Source organism: Zalophus californianus, chromosome 10, assembly GCF_009762305.2.
Source record: "Zalophus californianus isolate mZalCal1 chromosome 10, mZalCal1.pri.v2, whole genome shotgun sequence".
Taxonomy (NCBI): domain Eukaryota; kingdom Metazoa; phylum Chordata; class Mammalia; order Carnivora; family Otariidae; genus Zalophus; species Zalophus californianus.
In genome coordinates this window covers 33,103,339-33,120,634 of record NC_045604.1, presented here as the reverse complement: position 1 = coordinate 33,120,634, position 17,296 = coordinate 33,103,339, and the positions used below count along the sequence as shown (strand labels likewise).

Genomic DNA, 17,296 nt, shown 5'->3' with positions numbered 1-17,296 from the left:
TGCGCACCCACTGGAAACAATAGCTTTGGCCACAGACTTGTTTGTAGAACTTTTGCCAGTCTTTTTCGCCTTTCAAGTCCTTTGCCTACACTGCCCTCCTGGGGGTTATCACCCTTTCCCAGTGCCAGGCCGTGGGGACTGACAGTTTTGCCTGGGGTGAAGTCTGCCAGTTGGCTCCCTCCCCGGCTTGAAGTGCCCCTTCCCACTGCTTCCCCACTGCTTCTCCCCTGTCCACTCCGGCCCCATAAAGAAGAGCTGGCACCCTTGCCCACATAGCTCCTCATGCCAGATTGAGACACTTGAGTTGGGAGATTACCGGAGCTCTCTTTTTAACCAGCTTGGGGTCATGTGACTGGCTTTGGTCCAGGCAGACAGATGCGGGCCAGCCCTCCCGGCTGGGCACACAGCACTATTTATTTCCTACCGGGTTCTCTGCTGGCGAGAGCTGGTGGGGTGGGGCTTTCTCAGGGCATTTAAGCCTCAGCTGGCGCCACCGAATTGCCCCAGCCTCAGCCTTTGCCCCTTCCCCAACCCTGTAGGTAAAAATAACCCCCATTTTGGCACCTCTGGGGAGTTGGATGAGGGCAGAGGAAGAGAGTCCCTGAGAATGCACGGTAAACACTGCATGGGGTGGGGATGGGGTGTTGAATGGGGCACCTTCTTTTGATAGAAGCAGGGGAGAGTCTGGCTCCAAACCATGGCTCAGCTACTAACCAAAGGGACCAGGGTGTTTGGTGTCTCCAGTGTGGGGCTCAGTCTCTCACTGGGTCTGTTTGGAAGAGCCTGGGCACCATGCATTCATGATCTCTCAGAAAGGAGGCATTGCAGACAATGGGTGGTCAGTGGGGGACAAGGTCATGTTTAGTGATGAAGAGGGGCAGCCACCACAAAACTCCTTTGTTGACCTTCACCCCCACCTCTTTCTTTTTCTTTTTCTTTTTTACTCCTAGGGCACTAGTGCATGTCTACATCGTATATATCTCCCTGAATGTCAACTCTGCCTGAGCTTTGTTTAACTTCCACCAAATTTTTAGAGCAAGGACTTGTGTCTTAGTCATGTTTGGATTGCCCAGCAGGGCGCCTGGCACACAGAACATGGGAGAGAAGAATGGAGAAGGCAGGCAGAGAGAGGGGGGCCTCTAGGGTGCCCCTGCGGAGCGGCAGCTGTGGGGGGCGGGGAAAGGGCACTCCCAGGGCTTCGGGGTGGGGGGGCTGCTGTTGTTCCCTCCCCGGTTTCTGACTTTACCTACCGAGACTCCGCGGTCCCAGAAATCCCAGCCTTTACCCCCTCCCCCAGCCCCAGCTCCACCCAGGCTCTCCGGGCTAACGCTGCACCCTTCTCCAGGGAGGTAGCAGAATTCAGGGCCGGGAATAAAGAAGGAACGGAGGACATACTCTCTGAAAATGCAGCTGCCCAAGGTTGGGCTTGGAAAAGGTAGGAGGGGTGGCGTGTGTGACACTGCCGTTGGGCAAGAGCTGTCCCTGCAGGAAGGAAGACCTGCCGCGGAAGCTCCTGACCCCTATTATTTCGGCAGGATTGAGGGGAAGCCCCGGCAGTCCGCCCCTCCGCTTGGCGCCCCCAGAGAAGTCGCAAGCCTCCCCTGTTCTCACTCATGCTTCTTTGCCTGGGCGGTTCCTCTAGCATTTTGAAGCGGAGAGTGATTTGGGGATCCAAGGAGAAGAAAGGAGCGCTTTTACCGAGATGGGACTGGAACCAGGACAGTGAAGGCCAGCTGCTCAAAAACTGCAGACCATGACCTCAGAGGGGAAGTTTCTGCATCCATCCCAAGTATTCACCTCAGTCTCAGGCTCCGCCCGGGTTTGACGATGGGACCGAAATGAACGATGTCCGAACGGCCGCCGCCGGAGAAAATAGCAAAGCTAGCCAGCAAGTTGTCGAAGGAGGTCGGCAGAGAGGGAAGAGTGGGAGGGATCTCCGGTGCCTGCTCCTTCCTCCGCCCCTGTGGTTGCTCTGGAGAGTGAATTTGGGATACAATGAGTGTTTGAAGAGGGCGTACCAGAAGTCAAACCCCTGGCCTGAAATCATGCTAGAGCAACCTCAAGGGTGACCCATTCACTTACAGATTTCCACAAATTTAAAACCAGAACAGAGCGTAGGTAACGGGAGTTTTCTCTAAGCCCATTGCCTCGTTTTTGTTAAACCTATGAGAGAGAGGTGGGCAATGCTGTGGATGCTCCCATCCCTGACAAAGGCCACCAAAGAGCTTCCCCAACCCCCAACCCCCAGCAGTTGCTCAATAAATACGTCAGGGTTGAAAGAATAAATGCACTAACAAAGGCCTGTATGGACGTGCTTCAGAAGGCAGAGATGTTTGGGCAAGGGCTCTTCATCCACCCTGGGAATGATTAAGGAATCTCTGCAGTGGTTTGGATTGGGTATCCTGGGTCTGCTCCCGCATCAGGAGACTGTCAGCAGCCAGATGCAGAGGCAGGGCTGGGAAGCCTTTGCAAAACAAGGTCAAATTGTGTCCAGGCTCCTGCTCTAGAAAGATCAAGAGCAGACCTTAGCATTGTCACAGTCAAGTTGCTGTCACTTCAGGTTTCTGTCTCTGGACTGAAATGCCTTCCTGGATAATGAAGAGCAATGGACAACACACCAAGCGCTCTCAGTGCCATTTCATTGCCTTCTCTAAGCTCTAAGTTCTGAAAAGCCCTGGCGCTGTCCTGGCTTGGGGTATACCAGATGGTGGGGAAATGTGAACAGCATGTGGAAGGCTGATAGAATTCTGCCTGGCCTATAGTTTCTCTTAATGGGCAGCTGCTTTCATGTGAGTACAGGAAGGCCCTTCTCCAGCTTTAGGCCAGGCTCCCAGAAGGCAAAAGCCTGCTCAAAAATCCAGGGGACGATTCAAGGGTGGCAGAAGGCGGTCCTTGAGCTCAGTATTCACTGAGCTCCTGTTGCCAGCGCAAAAATGGTGCAGGGCCAGATCAGAAGCAGGCAGGAGTGAAGCTGCCCAAGGGCCGCTAAGAACTTTGTTTCCCTTTCCTTCCATGCGCTCCGTTCCCTCAGGCTTTAAGTTATTGAGTGGTACAAGGCCTTAGCCTAAGACAAACACTGAAACTTCCCAAATAAAACTGTATTCCTTGAAGCTGCTTGTTAGGATTCATCCTTAAGTTAAGCCTGGGCCCCTGAAGGCTAAATGCCAGAAATACTGATGGGAGAGCTGATGCTTAGGGCCCCTGGGAAAATGGCCACCCCTACATGGCTTCCCATTTCCCTTCTTTACAAAGGCAGGGTGTATGTCCCCTGGCTCTGGGGAACTACAAGACAGGCAGAATCTCTGCAAGGCTGTCTCTCATCCTACCCCTTTATTTCGTTTTTTGAGCACTTACTTTCTCTATCATTGTCAGCACTGATAACCCATAGTGACTGGTGCCCACTCACCACATTTGGCAACACTTCAGGGTATGAGACCCAGGGCCAACTGGGGAAGTCCTCAGACTTGGTTTTGAAACAATCATGAGATGCTGAAAAATTCTCAAAGCATTTCATCTTTATTTTTTAAAAAACAAACACACCCCCACTCCAAAACCAAAATAAAACAAAACAAAATCCATTGACTCATCCATGCCAAACTATACTTTCCAGAGGAAGCGTGTCAGCAGATTCAAATGAACAATGATAGAATCCCATGATACCAAAATGATTCAAATCTGATGCTTTAGAGGCTGACAACCTGAGCTGAAATAGTCATGGGTCACCATCTGGCCTGATTTGGGGCCGTTCTTTCTTTTTTAGCTTATTTGTGTGGTGGCAGAGGAGGTGAGACTCTTTCTAGGCAACAGGCAGGCAGGCTTCTCCTGTTATAGAAAAAGTATGACAGTCTAGGCACGACTTAGCAGTTGGTGAGCTATATTAAGAATCATATTCTCTCCTTCAAAGTCTAGACGATGTATTTGTAGCTCTGGCTTATCTCAGGGGTTATGGATCTCAGGGACCGGAGCTTTTAGTCCTTACAAGGATGGGTTCATTGTGACTCTTAAAAACTTGCCTCACTGAAATTAGCGGGCATACTTTAACAGACACTTGGAAAGGATTACTGCTAATCACATTATGGTTGAAGGCCAGGTTTGGAAGTAAATTCTTTTAAATTCCTGGGATTTAGGAAATACAGGTTGAAGATGATAGTGGGACATGTTGAACTGAGGATATTAGGAATATTATTTAAAACTGGGAGGCTGATCCTGGCAGAGGACAACTCTTCCTTGACGTGCCAATCCCTTGTCTTGTCTCAGCTGTCTCCTTATTTGGAAGACTCCAGGTCGTTCATATCATGGATAGCTGCAGTTGCTATGCGTATATTAAGTTTCAGCCGCTCTACAGACCAGTCATCTCCAACATGACCGAAGTCCTGGAGGAAAACATACTCTGTCACCTGGTTCAAAGGTTAAGTACTTATCCCTAATTCTCAAAGGAGAGAAGAGTGTACAGAGGCAGTCCGGATGATCGTTGCCACTTTTCCATCTTCCATGCTGAGGACATCAAACAACAGATGCATGAGAAACAACTACAAGTTTTCCATGGTTCCCTAAGGCAGGAGTATTCTGTTAGGAAAGCTCAGAAGCATTTATCAGCTCCTACCTAAAATTTAGCATTTACCTTTAATTATGCCTACTTAGGAATTAGGCAAAACAGAAAGTTTTTCAACATGACCAGCTGCTATAGATCCAAACTGTTTCACAGTGGAACTTTTTATTTAATCTCTTGTTCTGTTGTTTTTTGATCATGCAATAAACCTCACTCTTTAACAGATTAAAGGTCAAAAAAATTAGGAGTATAATGACATTAGCCAGCTAACCCGTCTGTCCCCAACCCTCTTAAAACACCTAGGACTAGGAACACCTGGGTGGCTCAGTTGGTTAAGCATCAGACTCTTGATTTCAGCTCAGGTCATGATCTCAGGGTTGTGAGATTGAGGCGCTAAGCTGGGCATAGAGTCTGCTTAAGATTCCTTCTGTCCCTCTCCCCACCCCTGTCTCTCTCCCTCTCTAAAAAAAATACCAAAAAAGCAAAAACCAAAGCCAACAAAAAACCCCACCGAGGACTAAAGCATGCTACTATAGTCATAAACCAGTCTTCTGGGGAAGAGCCAGGTACACACCCTCTCCTCTTTCAGAGTCTCCAAGGGACAGAAACAGAATCTTTAAGTCATAGATAAGGTTATTTTATGGCTGCATTTTTCACTATTATCAAGACGTCAAGTGCTGGACCAGAAGGAGGTGTCCTCACATAATCCTTTTCGATTACCCTTTCTCAAAAAGGAGAGATTACAGACTGGAGATTGTGTGGGTCAATTTAAAAGAAGACAAAAGGTGAGCACATTCCTGGTACATGGAGGGAAATGAACCTCCATCACCTGCACATGATCAATAGCATTACACCTGGTTCATTTAGAGCATCACGAAGACATGGGCCTGCCCATTTGAAGCTTACATTCCAATAAAGGAGAAATCATGATAGCATGTGATGAATGAACAGATCAATCACTGTGAGGACAGAAGGTAGGACAGAGTATGATACGAGGAGCAGGTATTAGCTGGATTAGATCTCAAAGTCACGTTGAAAGAAAAAAATGACTGTAGGGATAAAATTAAACAAAAATTCCTACCCAACTCTTTTCACAGTGCTAATAGCAATTTGGAAACTTAGTTGATTCTGTCAATTCAAAAATCAGTAGAAGTCAACCAACTTGACCTGTTTAATTGAAATGACCAGAACAAACATGGCTAAAGAACAATTCAGTAACTGTCAGTAAGACAGCCTGAATCTCTGCACTAACTCTGATCCAATTCAGTCACTCTCTGCTACGGGCAGTGATCCAAGTGACAATTTAACAGTGGCTGATAAAAGGGGGCACTGGGTAACAGCCTCTAAAAATGACAACTTGCCCCTAAATGTGAAACCAACTCCTAAACCTCCCCAAATCCATCTGGCACAGCCAGCACGTTTTAACCAGCCCACTCTCCCCAAACCTGACTCGGCTGCTGAAGCCAGGAGTCCCAGCCAGCCTGGATGACTCTGCTCTATGTCACTCTCTAGGTTGCCAAACTTAGGCAGAAACACATCCATCCACCTTCCCAGAGCTTTCTAGAATTTGTCTGTGGTGTCACGGGTTGTCTATAGCCTGTCACTTGGCCTGGTTTCAGTAACCTAAGTCTGCTCAATGCCCAGGAACAGACCACGTGTCAACCTCAGCCACAGGTTCCCTTTTCTCCCGTCACAGATGGCGTGGGCTGACCAAGGAGTTCGCTCACAACAAACACAAACATCCAGATCCTGGGCACAGGAGATGTGTTTGGGGCAGCAGTCTTTTTAACACTGTTTGCTTTAAAGAGCAGGTCTTCCACACTGATAACAACGGGCAAAACAACCTCAACACATGCTCTGCCAAGATAACGTGGGGGCTTCTTCTGCCACTTCTCTGTTAGGTAGAGAGCTTAGCAGGAGTTGGAGGGGCCTAGAGGAGGTGTGTATTCCATTGCCTTCTGTAAACCTGGAGCGAAGGAAGCGATTCAAGTCTCAAATAGTGCAGTTGTTCAGTCACCAGAAGCACCAGGACATGCCCTTTTCAAGAGGCCGAGGCCTCAGTCTGAACCCTTGTGCCCGGGACCAAGGCCACGCGGTTTGCTCTCAGCTTTCACAGCCTGTGCCGTGGCAATAAGAGTGCTTCTGGGTAAGGCAGGGGTTCCTTCAGTGACATGCCCCTGGCATTTCTCTTCCTTTGGTTATGGTGTTGCCCAGCGGTCTTAGGATCTTCCAACCTTACGGAGTTTGCAGATTAAATTCTACAGTAAAAATGGAACTGGATCATCCTGAGAATGGTGTTGAAGAAAGCAATGGTCTACCTCCGAGAATCCACTCTGAGGACAGAGTTCGGGCATACTCTTGGAGCGTGAAAGTAGAGGGGAAGAAAACAGTAGCGTTGGGTTATTTAGTTACTGTACCTTCTCCGCCCTTCCAAGGAAGACATTTGGCTGGCAGTTAGCTTTACTGCAGCCCTCACTGAATCTTAGCAGAGAAAAAGAAAGGATGTTGAAGTGAAGGAAAGAGAAATGGATTACCACCGGTGTGTGGATTTTCTTATAACTGAAGTTCACCCAGAATCTGGAGAATAGTCTTTGGCTTAAATTGACAATGGGGAGATTGTGGCATGCTGAGGTGGCAGAGGGCTGGGGAGAGAGGAGGGAGGGAGGTGGGCTGCACTTAGGTTTCTCTGAGAGTGATCACTTTTATAAGGAAGAAGTCCATGGAAATACAGCAAGGAGGCTGGTCTCCAGGGTTCTGAGAAACTCGGGAACTGCAGTTTGCTTGCTGCTTCTACCTTTAACATTCATCTGGGGCAAAGCTGCTTTATGTCCCTGGGAGACACGGGTGCAGTGGGGTGGTAAAGTGATACATAGGACTTAGTTTTAAAACCAGCGCTTGCTAAAGTGGTAGGACATCCACAAAATGTTTTTCCCAGGAAACAAATCAGAAGCAGAAAAATCATAAAAATAACCACAACAATATAAAGTTAAAACAGCACACATCACAGGATTGAGAGAAAGAGAAATGAGTCATTGGGAAGCAGTGACACCACTTCTTCAAGTGACTAAGAGCTTCCAGAACCTTCCCCTGCCCCATATTCTGCTGAGCCCTTTCACCTGGGATGAGGTGAGAATGGCCTGCTGGGGCAAGAGGGCTAGCTTCCGCTCTCATCCAGAACCATGGCCGTGTCCCAAACTACCCCTCTGGAACAGAGGCTGAGGGAGATGAGAAGTGACGAGTGGTCAGGATACACTTCTCGGGGCACCTTGTATCTTGAGAGAAAGGGACTTAAACCAGGAGCAGCATACATAAGGTGTGTACATCTGATGACAGTAACAAAGATGCGCTGACCTACAAAAAGTCATTTAATGTACATTCCAGGATGGCCAACACAGGCTGGTTAGGTAATTAGCCCTTAAAGAGTTCTGTTACAGTCATATAAAAATGTTTTGCCTTGTTAAAAAAAGAAATCTAGTCTAACAAAAACATATCCACCAATGGGCTTGTATTTTTCCCCCATGTTCAGGTTTGCAAGATAATTAAAAATACAAACATATACGTCTCTGGGCACAGCACGACAGTGCTGCCAAAACTCATTAGCTAATGAGTTTTGGCAGTACACTGCACAGAGGTATACCCCCACTGGTTTCCGACAATAAGTTAGCTTTAAGCTTATTGGCTATCCCGACAACTGGAGGCAGCTTGGAACCCAATCCCTGGAAAGTGTTTGCAGGATTTACCACCCGTTTGCCTGACACCTTCTCAATGGTGACAGGCCTGGGCACAGACTTACTAATCCACGGATGTCTTAGTGCTTGAGCTGGGGTCAAACGGGCAGAGGGGTCCCAGTGAAGACACCTTTTCAAAAACTCTATAAACAAGTAGTCCTCACATCCCTTCAATGCTGTCACCCAGTCTTTGCTGCCTGGGGGACCCCGCTTTTTACCCCTACGTGAGCGACCCCCCACAAGCACAACCCTCCCATCTGCCTGAGTAGTCACAGAACAGTAGCGAGGTAGGCCCTTGGAGTTAATGAAGTACTTGGCACGTTTGGATTGCTCCAGAAGTTTCGGTGGTGGCATCCCTAGCAGCTCCATCATGCAGGCCAACTGGTCTCCTTCATCCTCTCCGGGGAAGAGAGGCTGTCCTGTTAAAAGTTCTGCAAGTATGCAGCCAAAACTCCATATGTCTATAGGTGTGCTGTAGCGGCTTCCTAAGATGATCTCTGGAGCTCTGTAGAACCGAGACTGGATATATGTGTAAAGCTTCTGGTATTCGAAACAGCTGGACCCAAAGTCAATGACCTTGGTCGCACTGCGTCCATGGTGTTTCAGGAGAATGTTTTCTGGCTTCAGGTCACAGTGAATGATCTTATTTTTGTGGAGAGCATCCAAAGATTGCAAGATGGATTGAGCAAACTTGCGAACTAACTGGACGCTAAAACCCTGAAACTTGTTTTTTTTAATTAGCTCATAAAGGTCTATGCTCAGCAATTCGAAGGCCATGCAAACATGGTTCCGGAACGTGAAACTTTCCAGCATGTGGATGACATTCATGCTACCAGTTTTGTCCTGCTTTTTAAGATGCTCCAAAATCCGGATCTCCTCAGCAGCTTGACGATGGAAGCGCTTTTCATTGCGCACCATCTTTAGGGCCACATACTGTCGAAGTTTGTGATCGTAGACCCGGGCTACCTGCCCAAAACTTCCCTTGCCAATAATTTTCAGCACCTCATATCGATAAGCTAGATGGTCGCGAGGCACGTGAATATAGGCCCCATCTGCATCATCATACCCGCCATTATTGGGACCCCCGATCACTCCATGTCTTTTTTTGGCATTTGGGCCCACGAAGTAAATTTCCGGATAATTAATGATTTCCAGCTTCTCATAAGCAGTGAGGTGGTGTTTATATTGCTTCAGCGCTTGCTCTGGAGTCAGTGGTACCACTTTGGATGCTTTGGCTGAACTGCTGGGTTTTACCGCATTCGAGCTATCTGAACTTTTACCCTGAGAGGCGGTAGGAGAGCATTTTTCAGAGTCGTTGATGCCATCTGACTGAAGAGTACTGGATCTTCTGTTGCCAAATTCTTGAAACAGCTGTTCTACCTTCATCTCACCTCCATTCAGAAAGCGCTGAGTGTGATCTCTTGTTAACTGCTCAGCAGTGATCTATGGAAAAGAAAAATGAATGTAATGGTAAAGCCACCAAAAATAGGGGAAGGATGAAAGAATCCTTCCCCTGCCTGAACGACTACAAAACTGTCCAGTCACGTAGGTTACAACGACCCAAAAGTGAGATAAGTAAAGCAGGAGTCAATAGAGACTTGAGTCTCTATTGAGTATACTCCCCTGAGTATTATGGCCACCTCAACCCCTGATATATGCCTTGCTTTGTTCAAGAGAATGGTCTTCTTACCAAACCCTAAATGTGCTAAGTTCCTTCCAATAGGTCTTTCTGCTGAGAGTCTTTTCACCCCACCCACTCTGATCCTGCACTCTTTCAAGGCCCAATTCAAGTCCCTCCCTTCCATCTAGAACTACTCCAAGCCCATGCTAATTAACCTCATATCCTAACTGTAGCTTTTCAAATCTGTACCACCTGATCTGGCACTTGATTATATATGTACTGTCTCATATTGTTTACTGTTTCAAGTATCTTCCCAATTCTTAAGGGCATATATCAGAATCAAAATATGCATATTAAAGTGTTCTATAAAAAGAAAAGGAAAAGAAAAAGAAAAAAAAAAAGTGTTCCATAAATGATAAAGCACCATTAAGGGACAGAAGCAGGATTTGAACCCAGGTCTTCTGTCAGTCCAGCATCCTTCCCACAAACACCACTTGGCACCGGGTTCTCCTAGTACCTGTACTACTCTCCACTAGGGCTGAATGATGGCTGTGGCCTGGAATCAAGCAAGACTGCATTATCTACTCCCAGGTTCCCCCCTAAATGACTGAGTGCTTGTAGCTCAGCTCACTGAATCACAAGAGTTCTAAGCCAGAGAGAACTTCTGAGATCCTCTGGGCCAATTCTTTATGTATCTGATGAATAACAGTGAGAATTCCAAGGCCCCAGGAGGGGTGGGGGGTGGGGGGGGGATAGGATGGGAGAGGTTCTGATAAAACTCTCCTGAAGAGACAGTGTCTCTCTTCTGTGTCTCTCACCTACACCTACACCCACTCTTCCTCAGCAAGAGCCTAGGTGATAAAGGCATATTACTCTTTTTACTTGAGTTTACTTATCATACTCCTTCAAGAAACAGTAACTCCCCAAAGAAAGCTCTACTTATTCCTCTGAGATGAAATAAAATTCTATAAAATTGGAGGAAATGAAAAGCAAAAAAGAGAAATACAAAAAATTAAACACACACACTAAGAAAAATTCAAGAGGGTGCTAGAAGGAAAGAAGACAAGGTAAAATGAAAAGGTAATGATCCAAAGTGGCCAAATCTTTAAAAAATAGAATTTTAACATAACCTAAGAAAACAGCACATGGCCTATGACCTAAATAACAATATGAAAGACAAAATATAAATAGCAGCAAAAAAAGAAAAAGATGAAAAAATTTAAGTGTTGGCAAATTTTACATACAGCTGTAGTCATACAAGAGCAGGACATTCGCGCCTGCCTGCTCCTTTCAGGTCACTTAATCAATTTAAACATTTATGGAGTCTTGTAGTTACAAAAACAGGGCAGAACATGATTGCACACAAAAGTGACACAGGCGACACAACTGTAGCCACACTTTGGCCAGCAGTGTTTAAGGGACGACATATGGACCGCGAGAAAAATCTGATACCAGAATGGAGAACTATCACTGGTCAAGGAAATAAATCAGGCCTGCAGACAGAACCTAAATATCTTGCTAAGATGTAAATATTATGCAACATTTTTTATTATCAGTAATTAAGTCAAATGACTCTTCCTGTACTCAGGGCTGAAAAACCAGAAGGGGGTCCCATTCATCTACCCAGCCATCCATGTGCCAGTCACAGGAACCCTTGCTGTTCACTATTACAAGTGCTAAATAAAAACAACCACAAAACAGATGTTCTCAAGGAACTACAATCCAGGAGGAGATAGGGTTTGGCTGAATGAGGGAATTATAGGTAGATTTACATAATAAAAGCGAAACTTTGCATGCATCTCAGCCAGTTTTCCTTAGAATTTTTACTACCTAACTTTAATGCACCTACGTATTTACTTCAAGTGTGTTGGGGACACATGCTGAAGAAAAGAGATGTCTAACAGCCTTGGCTTAGGTTGGAGTCCTGGCTATCCTGCTTAAAAGCTGTAGGTCCTTGGGCAGGTTGCTTGACCTTTTGCTCAGTTTCTTAGCCTTAGTTTCTTTATTTATAAAATGTGAATAATACCTACTTGCAGGATGCTGTGTGAATCAAATTATAATTAATAATATATGTGAACGACCCTTACAAGCTATAAAACAGTTTACAAACACTGGTAATAATTAGACAAAATTCTCAACATATTAAGGTTTAAACTATACGCCCTCTCTTTGCGCTTTCTGTTTCTCTCTTCTCTCTGTGGGACCTCCTTCCATATCTCCAGTCTCCCTCCACCAGACATCTGGCACTACATAGGTCTCCTGCACATTGATGGCTCCACAACAGGCCCTCCTTTAGGATACATGGAAATACCTCACACACTTTCTCTCCGGCATAAAACCTGCCTTCAACTTGCTATACAATTTAAGGTGTCACCTCTCCAAGATATTGGAACTTTAATAGAAGAACAATGCCTTAACCCAAAGGAATGACTCTCTAGAAACCGTGATCATCAGTGACAAGCTGGTAAGAAAGGGATCTGAGGGTCCATCCCTGGGTATTTTACCTACTCTGCTTACATGTAAGAATGTGCTGGCTCTGGAGGTCTTCATTTCTGTTTCTGATAAAGAGAGGGTCTCAGGCACAGAACATTAATAAGAACAGATATAGAATAGAAATTTAATTTTCACAGAACTATTACAATAAAATTAAGGATATCATTTGGATTTCCTGACTCATGGTTTTTCCTTAGAGTGAGCCTACATCTCTCGCCCTGTAAATTGAGTCTTATTTTTGCCCCCTGGAACTACATAGGAGTGTCCAAATTTCATGTAAAAGTCCTTCAATACCTAAAAGGGGCTGTCCTACCCCCACCATTTTTCCCTGGGCTCATCATCCCATTACATCCTCTGCTTCACATGGTTGCTTACTATCCTATTCACATTCACAGCAAAGGCTGCACTTCATGTCTCTCTTGAAGTGTGGCTCTCAGAACAGAACACCATGTTTCAGGTACAGTCCACTATGGATTATCAAGGCTTGAATCTCCTGTGAATCTGAAGAATTCCAGGAAGGAGTTTTTCCACACAGGGAGGGGTTCTCTTCTTAGGTTTCTTTCCTTTCCTGTACATAACTCAAATCCTGGCCTGAATCAATTATGTATCAAGACTGTTGTGCTATAAATAAAATCTTCCTCCCATTGTTCTAGTAGAGTCTACAATTTGCACGCATGTTAAAGTATAATAGTTATAGAATACTATATATTTCTAGTCTGTAGTTATAATCACAATAACCAAGCAGTATATATGACCAACTATACCAATTGTTTTCTTAATTATGTCATTATACCACAGGGACAGATAATGCCAGATTAATCATGTTTTATTTAAGAATGCTTCACATACTCTGTTAATTTGGAGGGCTCTTGACATTTCAAATAGAATCCTCAACTGTGTTAGTCAAGTCTTGAAGATCTTGTTGGGAAATTCTGAGAAGGAATATACTTCTCATCCAGACATGAAACATTCCATCCTCTTTCCCTAGCTCTTGGCCCTAAATCTGCAACACAAAGCTTAACCCAATAAAAGCCTATAAGCAGATGATTTATAGTATACAATGAGAACATAAGAACATCTTGGATAAACAGTGAAGCCTAAAGGCTTTGTGAAAAGAGCAATAGGGTCTGGGGATGGAGTCATGTCATAATGAACTATAAATGTCAACAAAAGGTCAAAGAGCATTTTTTTCAGCAAAGTTTGCAAAGACACCATTAGGTTAGAATGAAAAGCCTATGTCCCAAGGTTACTCTTTATATTATACAGGATGAAATTCATTTTGATCCTGAAACATACAATTTAATTGACGGGCTGGGAGATGATTAGCATTGGCTAACTCTAAATTAAAGTTAAAATGAACTTTTAAGTCACATGTTAATGCACCAGCCCAACTGCAAAAAAGTTTCCCACAGAGACATGCTAATTGGCAGCCAGTAATCAAGAAAACTGATGGTCAACCAGAGGAGTATGTGATTCTGGAGCTCTTAGAGGTTTTTCACATATTAAAGAAATAAGCTTGCTGAGGAAAGGAAACTTACTATACTCCAAAGAACAGGGTGAAAAAAAAAATAAATAAAATAGGGTGACCAGCCTTCCAAACATATTTAGCCAATACTCTGTAATATTATTAGCCTCAGAACTAGTGAAAAGATTGATTTTAATAGCAAAAGCTGACAAAAAGTTGGGGAGGGCTATGAAAAATGCATGTAATTTTTTTTTGGAATATCGAAACAATTTGAGGTCTTAGATACAGAAAGTGAAGGAGAAATTACAAATTAGTATATTCAGTTATTCAATTTGTTCATTAGGTGATAAATGCAGCAAATGTTAAAGTCACAGGATAGCTTCTCTCTATCCTGGAACTCATCCAAACCCTGTTCTCCCTACTACTCTGTGTATGCTGAGGGAATATGAATTAGTATTTTTATTACCTTAAGTAAAACAGTGTCAAAAGCTAAATGTCTGCAAGATCCAGAATGATTAAATGCATCAAAACCAAACTGTACTATTCAACTTTTATTTATGATCCATAAAGTGTTTCTCTGTAGCATACTAATAAGCTAGGACTGCATTTCTATCTGGCAGGAAAAAAAAATGGGCAGATCTATGAATTCAGGGGTATTTTCTGTTTCTGGTTTTTGTTAAAAATGAGTTTTTACAACACACTGTGTCATTCTATAGCAAAATAAACATTCAGCAGATAAAAGTAGCTTATTATTTTTTTCCTAATGCCATATATTTATCCCGGTGACTGAAAGGAATACTTGTGGCTCCAAATCAAAATCAGTCTGTAAAGCTAAACTTGGACCACAGCAATTGTTATTTCAAAGTCAAGAGAAACCAAAAGGAAACAAAAGAGTCTGGGTTGCCAGCGAAATGTAACTGTATCTTGGGCATTAAGTAGCACTTCCTTCTTTCCAAGACAACTAGAGAGCAAAGAACTACTTCATTTACTTACATTTAGTCTTCTGGGTAGAGGCGGTTCAGAAGGATTGCAGAGTACATTTGAACAGGGTGGGCATTTGGTTTCATCTATCATCATGAAGGTATCATAGACACCATCCCCCAGTCTAGTTGAAAGGATTACAGATAAAATCCTCATCAGTAACTGGAGTATATAAACTTGTATTTTCAAAACATTGTGTCTTTATTGCCTCACATCTGCCACAAATAACTAATACAAAAAAATGTCTACACTGCATGTTGGCACTGAATACAAACAACTGGAGTATTTGGCAAAAGAATAGAGGAAACCCAACTTTTCTTTTTTTAAAAAGGAAAGCATTTCTAGGTTTGTATTTTGAAATAATTAAAACAAGTCTTACTTTGTGAATGTTGTTAAAAAACAGGGACTATCAGGGTGCCTGGCTGGCTCAGATGGTACAGCATGTGACTCTTGATCTTGGGGTTGTGAGTTCAAGTCCCATGTTGGGTGTAGAGATTAGTTAAAAATGAAATATTAAAAAAAATAAATAAAAATAGGGACTATCAAAAGGATCTCATTTAACTTACTTGAAAAAAGAAAGACTAGTTTGAATCTGAAGCCTGAAAGCTAACCAGAACAGGAAAAGAAAGAGGGGGAAAAAAAAAAAGGCAGAAGTAACTATATTTTAGAAGTCAGACACTTGGATTCTAATCTCAGCTCTACCACTACCTTCTTCCTTGAGCTTGTTTTCCACATGTTATAATGGGAAGAATAGTTCCAGTCTACATGCAAGAAATAAAAGGTCTTCTTAGGGCTCTCTTCTTTTTATTATTTACTTATGCACCTACTTAACATCTATCTAACTTGTAGAAACCTACAGTGAAAAGCACAACAAATACTAAAGGGAGTCTCTAAATTACAAAATGTACTGAATTTCACTTCTTTACCCACTTCATTTTCTGGTGGATGGTGGAAGCTAAATGCTAAAGGATTAAGGACCACCTCTCTGTTCTTTAGCCCTGTGCCTCCACCACAAAAGAGGGAGAGGGTTTATTTAATCCACAAGATGGTCCTAGATAATGTATTTCATCTGCCACTAAGAACATGAATTTCCCAGTCACACACATCAGCCTTTCATTGTATCATTTTTACATAATACACTAGAAATACAATAATGATGACCGGGTTGCAGGGGAAGAATTTTTTAAAATCTTTTAAAATATGCTGAAATATTTATTTCAATTTTTTTATTTCAATATTTAAAGTTGCCTTTAGAAACGGTTTTGTAAATTAGTTCTAGAGCTTTCTTAATTGATGTGTCATAGAAGTACAAATAATTTAAAAAGTCCACTAAAATTATTTTTTGGAATAGTCTTTTTAAAAACTAGCTCACATTCTGATAGCATTATTTACATCTTTAATGGAAACTGCTTTCTGACAACCAAAAATTCGGGATATGGCTGACTCTTCGCTAACAGCATGATTGTAATAAATAAAATGGGACAGGCGTTCACATTTATAGAGAAAAAGACACTGAAGACCTGCAAGTATTCCTATAAATAGGCAGAGGAAATTACCCAAAGGAAGTCTGCATGCAAATGAAGCGGGGGGGGCGGGGGGGTCCCTTGTCTCCTTTTAGGTGTAAAATACAATGCAAGGTGGAGACTCTGTCAAAATAGGATCCCCAGAAAGCCCTACTCAGCACAAGCCCTAACCTGCATATCCGAAGCCAGACCGCACCCCTCACGGCAAAACCGGAGTTCAGCCCTTGGTTATCTGCTCTGAGCAACAGGGCTTCCTTGAAAGGTATTGCTCCCTGCCTCCCCCAGTTTGTTAAAAAGCCCCACAAAAAGTCCCAGCTTCTTAGAGTTCCTTACCATATCCCCGATCTAGGGCTGCTTTTCCTAACTCCGCTCTAGCCCCCTCCCCCGATCACGGTGGGCTGGGAGGGGAGCTGACGGAGGGGAAGAAGGTGGGCCGATCCCCCGGAGGCGATCAGAACACTTCCCTCATCCCTCCTGCTAGGGGCTCACTCCAACCTCAGCCCAGGCCTTCCCCGCCCCCGGACCTCGCCAGCCTGCACCCGACGTCCACTCGGGCGCCCCCAGCCCGTTACCCTGCGGCGCCGTTACCTCCGCTGCTGGGGCGGGAGTCCGGCTCCAGGCGGCCCCGCATCCTTCCGCCCGGGCCCGCGAGCGGTGCCTCCCATCCGCTAGCTCGGGACCCCGGGGGGAGGGGCGGCGGTTGGCGGGTCCGGAGTGCAGGGTTCACCTGCGCTGGGGCGGCTGCCGCCGGGGCCGCGACGCTTCCCGGGGGAATCTCGTCGAGACACTGCAGATCCGCGCGCCTTTGCTCGCGACTCGCTTGGCCGGGAGTGGGGAGAAGAGCGACAGGGGCGGGAGGGGGAGCGGTGTGGTCGCCTAGCAACCGCGGCACGCCCCGGGAAACGCCTCCGCGCCGCTACGCGGTGACGCCTGGAG

The 17,296-nt window shown here is 44.8% G+C and overlaps 1 protein-coding gene and 1 long non-coding RNA gene across 5 annotated transcripts; one reads left to right on the top strand and one right to left on the bottom strand.

Moving 5' to 3' along the window:
• The first annotated feature begins 514 nt into the window (after window positions 1-514).
• LOC113933071 lies at window positions 515-2,156 on the top strand. The gene is made up of 3 exons (XR_003523228.2): window positions 515-614; window positions 1,346-1,435; window positions 1,643-2,156. It is a non-coding gene; the product is annotated as an uncharacterized LOC113933071 (long non-coding RNA).
• Window positions 2,157-3,505: 1,349 nt separating this feature from the next.
• DYRK3 (dual specificity tyrosine phosphorylation regulated kinase 3) lies at window positions 3,506-17,181 on the bottom strand. 4 transcript variants are annotated; one of them, XM_027612767.2, is made up of 3 exons: window positions 16,949-17,181; window positions 14,850-14,961; window positions 3,506-9,720 (listed from the first exon to the last, which is right to left on the bottom strand). In XM_027612767.2, the coding sequence occupies exons 1-3, from the start codon at window positions 17,023-17,025 to the stop codon at window positions 8,146-8,148; spliced, it is 1,764 nt and encodes a 587-aa protein (XP_027468568.1). In that variant the 5' UTR covers window positions 17,026-17,181; the 3' UTR covers window positions 3,506-8,145. The 4 variants fall into 4 exon arrangements, with proteins under 4 accessions (XP_027468568.1, XP_027468570.1, XP_027468569.1 ...); XM_027612769.2 differs by lacking the exon at window positions 16,949-17,181 and adding an exon at window positions 16,885-16,905; XM_027612768.2 differs by lacking the exon at window positions 16,949-17,181 and adding an exon at window positions 16,694-16,876.
• Between the last annotated feature and the right edge of the window lie 115 nt (window positions 17,182-17,296).